Below are 9,196 nucleotides of genomic sequence, written 5' to 3'. Positions count from 1 at the left end.
TAGTTGTTCATTTTAACCAAAATGCAGAAAACTTTTTTTTAGTTTTTTTTTGGGGGAAGGCTTTAAGGACTTCATCATGTAAGTCGAGGACATTGTAGTTGTTCATTTTAACCAAAATGCAGAAAACTTTTTTTTAATTTTTTTTGGGGGGAAGGTTTTAAGGACTTCATCATGTAAGTCGAGGACATTGTAGTTGTTCATTTTACCAAAATGCAGAAAATTTTTTTTTATTTTTTTGGGGGGAAGGTTTTAAGGACTTCGTCATGTAAGTCGAGGACATTGTAGTTGTTCATTTTAACCAAAATGCAGAAATTAATTTTTTTTAATTTTTTTTGGGGGGAAGGTTTTAAGGACTTCATCATGTAAGTCGAGGACATTGTAGTTGTTCATTTAAACACAAAATGCAGAAAACTTTTTTTTAATTTTTTTGGGGGGAAGGTTTTAAGGACTTCATCATGTAAGTCGAGGACATTGTAGTTTTCATTTTAACCAAAATGCAGAAAATTTTTTTTTAATTTTTTTGGGGGGAAGGTTTTAAGGACCTCATCATGTAAGTCGAGGACATCGTATTGCCAATTTGAAGTTGGTGTGCACACACAGACAGACAGACAGACAGACACACACCATACCATTTTATTATTAAGAAATGAAATTATAAAAGTTTCAGCTATTAAATGAAGATTCGGCTTATTTTCCTACTTTAAAAAGCTCAAGAGTACTTTTGGTGCACAGAGTGTAATGAATTTTTTCATGTATAAAATAAAACTTGATTTTTTAAGAAATTTTATGAAAGATTCGGTGATTTCTCGTCTTTTAAACGGGAATTTGTACTACTCGCAGCACCATTTGCTTTTGATTTTTTCACTTCAGATAAAAGTTTACAAATGGAATTCTTTGAGATCCAATCGGATACTATACTAAATGCTAAATATTTGGAGATTAATTTCCTGAAAAGTTTAAAAATTTTATAAATTTTGCCGACTGGGGAGAATCGTCGGTCTTTTAGTTAGAACAATCTTAGTATACAAAAGTAGTCGTATAATTGTAATTTGGGTTGTGTTATTAGTGGTACTCTCAATCAATTCAACTGATCTTGCGGAATCAGAATTGCTCAAACTTTGGTTCATTTAAATTGGATACAGCATCTTGTCTCATGTCCACAGTTTTTCTACTAGAACGTCAGCGCTTGAGATCTCTGTGAGTAATCAGCAATAGCTGCTGTCTTCTTTACATGATAGTCAAGTTGGGGGGAAATAACTATCCGATTCTTTTTCTCTTCACCCTACCCGAGTCTGTGTCAGTTCCCAAAACCAACACCGATTGTTTTTGTTGCATAACCCTGGTCAACACATCAGTATATGAGAACAGCGGCTAGCAGAAACAACAGCGCCTTCACGGGCTGCTTTCAAACGACGCAAGTCTTCTACGAATATGGAGAAGACCAGGGCAGCGAAAAGGTGATCAGTTGAGTGGTTGTCGACACAGCAAAGGTTACAGACAGGAGAGATCGAGTCGTTCTTTATGTGAGTGTAGAAGTTTAATGAGTAATGATGACTCAAACAGAAACGAGAAAGGCTCCAGAAGCATTTCGGAAAAGTAAACTCCCGCTGAAAGTTTGTGAGGACGGAATTAGGCGTCAGCCTTAGAATTGGCGACGTGAAATAAAATCGTAAATTTTTTCATTGGCTGTGAACATTGGTTCAGGCAATTTATTTTAGCAAGGACCTGGGAATATTGTTTAGCAGGCGTATTTTTTAGTGCACGGCCATTGTCATTTAACATGTTTAAAGCAGTGCAAGGCTAGTAGGAGTCACGGGAAGCGAATAGGAATTCTGCTTCTTTCATATTTAAATTTTCTTGAAATGTTCTGTACACCAGTGATGAAACCACTTATTGGCTTTAGAATGCTTTTAAGCCTGTTTGCCTTGTCTGAAATGTTTGAAAGATATTTGTCGTAGGACATGGTCAGTTCAAAACTGAGGACAATTCTATTTTGAGGCAATAATAATATCGTCTGATAAAGAAAACGTCAATTTTTTCGGGTCAAGCCCGGGAAGTAAAATATAGGTTAAACAAGGTCAGAGACAGTACGGAACCTTTCAGTACCCCGTTTGAAGAATAAGGTTGTTTAGAACAATGGTCGAAAGGAGAGACGTAACCCTTAAGCCAAGATAAAACTTTGGAAACCAAAATTTGATGCTTAAGCCATTAATTTATTAAAAATTGATGATTTTAATTTTAATAATTGGAGCACTTACCTAATAAAATAATATACAGTGAATCCTCGCAAATTGGCCATTTTTGGTACATAGAGATTTTATGGCCAATTTGAGAAAATGGCCAATTTGAAAAAAATCAATATTTAAAAAATAAAATAAACACGTTTAAATTTTATTAAAATAAAATTCAATCCCTAATTCCTTTTTATTTGCTCTTTTTACATTTTCTTTGTATTTTCTTATTGCAGTAATCAGCAAACATCATTCTCATTTTCTGCATTACAGTAAAGTTGCCTTTCTATTCTAGTTAATGTCTTTGCAATATCTTTTCTATCGAGTGGATATATGATTTTTGTCTCTTCGTCGCTAATTTCAGACTCTTGATCCTCTTGTAAACAATTTTCGTTTATATCTTGATCTTCTGTGTTTTCGATATTTAGAAAATCTTCGCTCATTAGAGGATCGAAAATGTCAGTTCTTTCAATTTCAGTCTCATAATGTTCAATTAATGTATTTTCGTGATTAGATTCATTTAAAATCTTAAAACAATTTTGAATAGTTTCAGTAGATACGTCATCCCAAGCCATATTAACAAACAAAATTGCATCTTTTAATGTCAATTTTTTGTATGAATTGTATACAGAAATATTTTCAGTCTCCAGCAAATCAGTTAAGTACTGTAGCTTTCTTCTCATGAAATGAGTCTTGAAGGTTTTTATAATTCCAATATCCATTGGTTGTAGTAATCCAGTAGAATTTTTAGGAAAAAATAAAATCTTAATACAATCCAAGTTTTGAGGAATAGAATGTGCAGGACAGTGGTCTATTAGCAATAAAATTTTCTTCTTTTTAATTTTAAGCTGGAGATCAAAGCTAATAATCCAATCAATAAAAATAGATCCAGTCATCCAAGCTTTCTGTGAGCTATAATATGAGACAAGACATCCATAGTCAAAATTTTTAAAACATCTAGGCATTTTTGGTTTTCCAATCATCACAGGTTTCAATTTATGACTTCCGGTCATGTTTGAACAAAGCATAATAGACACACGGTCTTTAAAATTTTTGTATCCTTGGAATCGGTTTCTGCATACGCTTTTCGATGGAATAAGCTTGTAGTATAATGCAGTTTCATCCAAATTATAAATTAGATCAGGCTTATACGATTTAGAAATTTCTTTAAATTCTTCACGAAAAGAATTAATGTCAACTACTTTATCTGTTCGCATCTCTCCATGTAATTTTAGCATTCTAAAACCGTGTCTCTTTTTGAATTTTGCCAGAAATCCATTAGAATTTTTAAAGTTACTAAGTTGTAGCTCTTCGGCAAAATGCGCAGCCTTACACGATATTAAGGAATCATTCAAAAAACCACCTAAAAATTGGTTTTCAATTAATACCTTTAGACTCTATTGTATCCATCCATTCGATCAATTTTTCTTCAAGCGTAGGAAATTTTGGTTTGTGAGCAGCTTTATACGAATTTTGATAGATTTTCGAATCCCGTAAAATAGAGTCTTTATTAAGCAGTAGATTATTGATCGTCTTTCTCGAGATCGTCTTGTGGAATAAATGTGAGAATCTGTCAGCCAGAAGCTGACACGAAACACTGTCATTTTCTTCCTTGTAGTTTATAATTTGTGTTTTTTCAAGAAAAGTGAGCCGAGTATAACGTCCACGAGAAATTTTATAAGACATGTGATTAAAAAAATAGTTTATTTTCTTTAAAATTTTCAGCAAGATTTGCGTAATTATAAAGATCCCTACTCAGTTCTCCACGTGTGTGATATCAATCGAGCTCATTTTTTCAGGGGATCAGTTTGAAATATTTCTGGATAATATGCGCTTTTTACAGCTCGTCTAAATCCTTTTTATATATCTATTCTGGCGTTTTAAAATTTTCAGCAAGATTTGCGTAATTATAAAGATCCCTACTCAGTTCTCCACGTGTGTGATATCAATCGAGCTCATTTTTTCAGCGGATTAGTTTGAAATATTTCTGGATAATATGCGCTTTTTACAGCTCGTCTAAATCCTTTTTATATACTTATTCTGGCGTTTTAAAATTTTCAGCAAGATTTGCGTAATTATAAAGATCCCTACTCAGTTCTCCACGTGTATGATATCAATCGAGCTCATTTTTTCAGGGGATCAGTTTGAAATATTTCTGGATAATATGCGCTTTTTACAGCTCGTCTAAATCCTTTTTATATACCTTATTCTGGCGTTTTAAAATTTTCAGCAAGATTTGCGTAATTAAAAGATCCCTTCTCAGTTCTCCACGTGTGTGATATCAATCGAGCTCATTTTTTCAGGGGATCAGTTTGAAATATTTCTGGATAATATGCGCTTTTTACAGCTCGTCTAAATCCTTTTTATATACCTTATTCTGGCGTTTTAAAATTTTCAGCAAGATTTGCGTAATTTAAAAATTGGCCAATTTGCGAGGTGGCCAATTTGCGAGGATTCACTGTATTTAAAAGTAATTTAGCCGCGAAAACAATCTCAATTTATTAAATAAATAAAAGCAATAATTTTTTAATGAAATGACCAAAATAGATAAAAATGTTGATATATTTAATCAAGACGGGGAGCACGACGACGATATACTTGTGAAAGAGGTTGGTCGACGGTGGAATAATTATCAGGAGAAGTGTCCTAATTAAATAACCAAATAAAGCTGCACCTGAGATTGCTCTACAATACGCCTCTTGAACATATATATGAGAACCAATAGGAAAGGACTCATAAACAGTGCGACAATACCAAGAACTAGTAAAGGTTTTGGTTCATCTGATTCCCCTTTGCTCGTCACAAATTCTAATAACCAAAGAAAGACCCACATCAAAAAGAAAATTAGTTAATTATATTTTATTTATAAATTTGTTTTTTAATTAATTTTTTAAGTAAAGTAACAATTTTTGTACTATTTAAATTTTTTTAAGAGAAAGGCTTCAAAAAATACGTCACTCAAAATTCATTCGCTGAAATTATATTGAGATACTATAATTTTTTATTAATATAATATTAACCAGTAAAAGAGTAATCATTAATTAATTAAATAAAATTCAAAACTATTACAATGTCTTCTCTGGTGAGTATTTCACCCGAATTTCCTACGTTCCAATGTAAATAACAAATTTTTTACTTTCAGTCGGTCGGGCGACTGGTCAAACAGCCTCAGTAACACTTACTAACAATTCCAAGGAGTATTCCATCCAATTCAAAGTTAAGACGACAATGCCAAAGAACTACTCCGTCCGTCCCAACGGAGGTTGTTTGGCCCCTCAAGAACAAATCAATATTTCTGGTATTTTCTAAGAGTAGAATAAAGCTAGTGACTTGGCAACCCTCCGACTCATCTGAGAACTCAACGAAACACCGATTTCTTATCCAAGCAGTCAGGGCTCTTCCAGAGGCCAAGATAAAGTGGGACGAAATATCTCCCAAGGATATTGTCTCCAAACAATTTCTAATTTCTTTCCCGGACGAGAATTTGTCCACAGCGGTTGAATCTGAACATCGTGAGTCAGTCGAGTTGAGGGAAAGATTGAAGGTCTCCAAGGCTGAATTGGAAAGGACAGTCGAGGAAAATGAAAGGGCGAGGGATGTGTTGAGCAAAGCGGCCCTTCCTCAGTCCTCTCCTGTTTCATATGCTCTACTTCTCCTCCTGGTAATTGTCTCGTTTTTCCTTGGAGCTTATTTTTTCTAATATTCTTACATATCTTGTTTGGTTATGATAATAATATGTTGCAATAGCGATCAGTGTGGTGACCTAGTGACCTAAATTCTCGTGAAGGTGACTTTTATGGTGAATTAAAAACGTCATTTTAATTACGCTTTGGGTTTAAATGAAGCGGCTAAGACGAAGTACATTGATGACTTTTTCATTGACAAACAGAAAATTATTATTATATAGCATTGTCGGAAAATCATAAATTTAATTAAGTTTTCCTTGTGCCACAGCCAGTATCCTCACACACATCGGTTTCCATGCCCCCTGTTCTTTGCTATAGTCCGTAATGAATCAAGATCGTCCCCACTTTTCAGTCTTTTGTTTACTCCTGTCAAGTCTTCGTTTAACGCGGTAGGTAGAGTGACTCTAGGTCTTCCACGGAAAGCTCCTTTGGATTGGGCAAAATAGTTTTCCATGGCGATGTTCGGCGGAGCGAGGTTGTCCAGTCTCAGTATGTGCCCAAAAAGTCTCCATCTAGATTCCAGGATGTCCATGGAGATCGGTCTCGAGTTAGATCTGTTGTATAAGGCCGAGTTAGATATTTTTCTTGGGAATTGTATGTTCATAATTCTTCTCAGTTGATTTCGATGAAATTGGTTCAAACTGTTCATATCAGTTTTGGTCATTCCCCATGTCGATCCGTTATACGTCAAGACAGGAACAATAAACGTGTTATATATCTTTAGTTTTGTCTTTGTATTCAGTTTCCTTAATCTCCAAATGTTCAAAAATTTGTTATACGCAGCGATCGATAATATCTTTCTATGGGTGATATTTTCAGAGTCACCCAGGAGTGATCCGACTTTTTATGCTTTCTTCAAGGCTCATCATTGGTGCGTTCAGCACAAACAAAAAATACTCTTTAGATATTCTGAAATTGCCGATCCATCCTTTCTGACTACCTAAAAAGTAGTTGAAAACATAAACAATGTTTTATGAGAAGGGAAATACTATGCACTCATCTTCGGAAAAAATGGCTTTCTCTTGCAAGTTTAGAATCACTTCGTTGTAAAATTTTTCTTTCTTTCATTTATCTTGGTTATTTTTTGTTGAATAATATATCATTGTTTTATAATTTATCTCTACAATGAGAATGTAAATAAATCGACAATATTGGAACTCATGGAAATCCAACGTAAATATTTATGAAAAAATCGAAAAAAAGCTTTTGCACTCTATTTTGTTTAAAGAATACTAAAGTTAATGAGCCTTGCGAGTGGCTAATCTACGGCAACAATTCCCCCGGACTGAAGCACGCCTGCGCCTGCTGCAAAACCAAAACTTGTTTTTCAATAAAGGAGATAATAAACGCAGCCACTTCAACTTATCCAAAAAGACCGTCGATCACCTTGTTACCAAATTTGGGCAATGCTTAACAGCTCGTATCTTAGACGCCAAAACGATGTGGTCAAATGCTTGCATCTGCATCTATATCGCCAATATGGGGAATCAAAAAGTTTAAAAATTAAAAACTCATTCAGTCCAATCTGCTACCACCAACCTTTCATCTAACTTAATCGGTTGGAAATTAGAATCAAATAATTCTTGTTGCTCGTCTATCATAATTTATAAAAAAGCGTTACTTGCCAAATCATTTTTCTGTAAAATTACTGTTCGACTTCTGGATCTTCATTGATATTTGAAACATCTAAATATATTTTCTCTTGAATCCAACTATCGTCTCTGTTGTCATCAATTTTGCTTTTCTTTGCAATCTTTATCCCCAGCCGAAGAAGGAAAAAAAGTGATTCCAGACCGATTACCCCCGATGAATGCCTCGACGGCTATTGACGCAAAAATTTGATTTCTGGCCAAGGACGAATATTTTCTTGATTTTCTGAGGTCTGCGAGTTTTGCCGCCAGTAACTGACGAGATCGGATTGTTGGGAAAGAAAGTTTCGGAGCATGTCGCGTCCCAGATGAGGCATTTCCGGTGGTCGAAACGAAATGTTGTCATGCCATCTGGGCGCTTTCCATCTCCGCGATTCAACACGACTGGTTTCAACACATTAGGGTATCCCGTAGATGTCAGGGCACGGATTACCACATAATTAAGCCCAGAGTGGCGGGGGAAACGGCCAGCGCTACGACGGCAGGATACCGGGTGTAGTCCCAAGGTGTCAACCGTCTGACTACACCGGCATTGATGCTCACGGCAGATTTTCGATTCAAGGCGCAGGAAAAACTGCAATGCGTAGGCATTTGTTATCCAGTAACGTCCCGACTGGCGCCATTGGGATGGCTGTCAGCCGGGCTCCTGAATACTTTTGGGACCATGCAAGGAGACAGGCCAGGCGGTATTGATAGAAAAGTTTTGATTTATGACTAAAATAAATTTAAAAATTTTTAATTACAGTAAAGTATAAATTTAATTATAAATAATAATCAAAAAATTAATAACCCAACATCGAAATAAAATTATTCTGTAATTATGGTGTAATAAAATGGTGCAAGTAAATAATCTTTGTCTCTCACAAACGAACAGGTAAAATCTCGCTCTAATTCTCCCAGATATCTTTGCGTAGCCACAAGCAAAGGGTACGGAGTGTTTAACTATGCGGCCAATAACCTGCAACTCATTCACTCAGACAGCCAAAATGAACCCGTCAACGTTTCCCTCATTGCTTTCAACTCTGATGAAAATATTGTTTATTTTGTAACAAGCGAGAAGCCGAGAATCCTACATGTTTACGAACTCGACACTCAAAAGACATTAAAGGGAGTCACATTCACTGCTGAAATATCGGCCATTGATGTCGATAACAAAGTATATATTGTAATACATATATAGACTGTTATTATTAAAGTATCTTCCAGAATTCACGCTTTTCATTCCAGGGATTTCACTCCTCGAGGGAGTGTCATTTCCGACGTCGACCCCGACTCTTCTGCACAGGCAATCCGGAATGACATTGTGGTCTACCCGTGTTACGATCATGCTGGTTCCGTGGGGGCTAGGAAAATTGGGGGTGATAATTATTGCCCTTCGTTTCCGTGTTTTACAGAATCTATATCTGCTCTGGCACTGTCGCGGCATCTCTACTATTTGGCTGTGGCTCCTCTCTCTGTTTAGTGCTTTCATTATTTGTAGGGAAAACTCATTCGCGTGTATAGTCTTAACGAACAAATGCTCATCTTCGAGTTTGTAAGAGGACTTTTGAGGTATTTTCGCACATAAATCAAAGACCCGCAAAAATCACTTGCCTCTTCTTTTTTAACTTTGACTTTTTGGTCGTTTCTT

The 9,196-nt window shown here is 35.6% G+C and overlaps 1 protein-coding gene across 1 annotated transcript; it reads right to left on the bottom strand.

Annotated features, from left to right (window-relative positions):
- Nucleotides 1-784: 784 nt before the first annotated feature.
- LOC115229104 (tigger transposable element-derived protein 6-like) lies at nucleotides 785-3,469 on the bottom strand. Its single transcript, XM_029799522.1, has 3 exons — nucleotides 2,861-3,469; nucleotides 2,514-2,758; nucleotides 785-947 (listed from the first exon to the last, which is right to left on the bottom strand). Exons 1-3 carry the CDS (start codon nucleotides 3,467-3,469, stop codon nucleotides 785-787), a joined length of 1,017 nt encoding a protein of 338 aa, XP_029655382.1.
- Nucleotides 3,470-9,196: the final 5,727 nt, after the last annotated feature.

Source organism: Octopus sinensis, unplaced genomic scaffold (assembly GCF_006345805.1).
Source record: "Octopus sinensis unplaced genomic scaffold, ASM634580v1 Contig11875, whole genome shotgun sequence".
Lineage (NCBI taxonomy): Eukaryota > Metazoa > Mollusca > Cephalopoda > Octopoda > Octopodidae > Octopus > Octopus sinensis.
Note: the sequence above shows the minus strand (reverse complement) of the source record. Positions and strands in the feature narration are given on the sequence as shown.

What these genes read in the sequence shown, in the direction of transcription:
- LOC115229104 (XM_029799522.1), bottom strand. Translation starts at nt 3,469, where the DNA reads ATGCTAAAATTACATGGAGAGATGCGAACAGATAAAGTAGTTGACATT. An exon ending in TGGAGACTGAAAATATTTCT is followed by an intron (nt 2,759 to 2,860) that starts GTATACAATTCA and finishes AATTGTTTTAAG; the next exon opens with ATTTTAAATGAATCTAATCA. An exon ending in ACATTAACTAGAATAGAAAG is followed by an intron (nt 948 to 2,513) that starts GCAACTTTACTG and finishes TAAACTTTTCAG; the next exon opens with GAAATTAATCTCCAAATATT.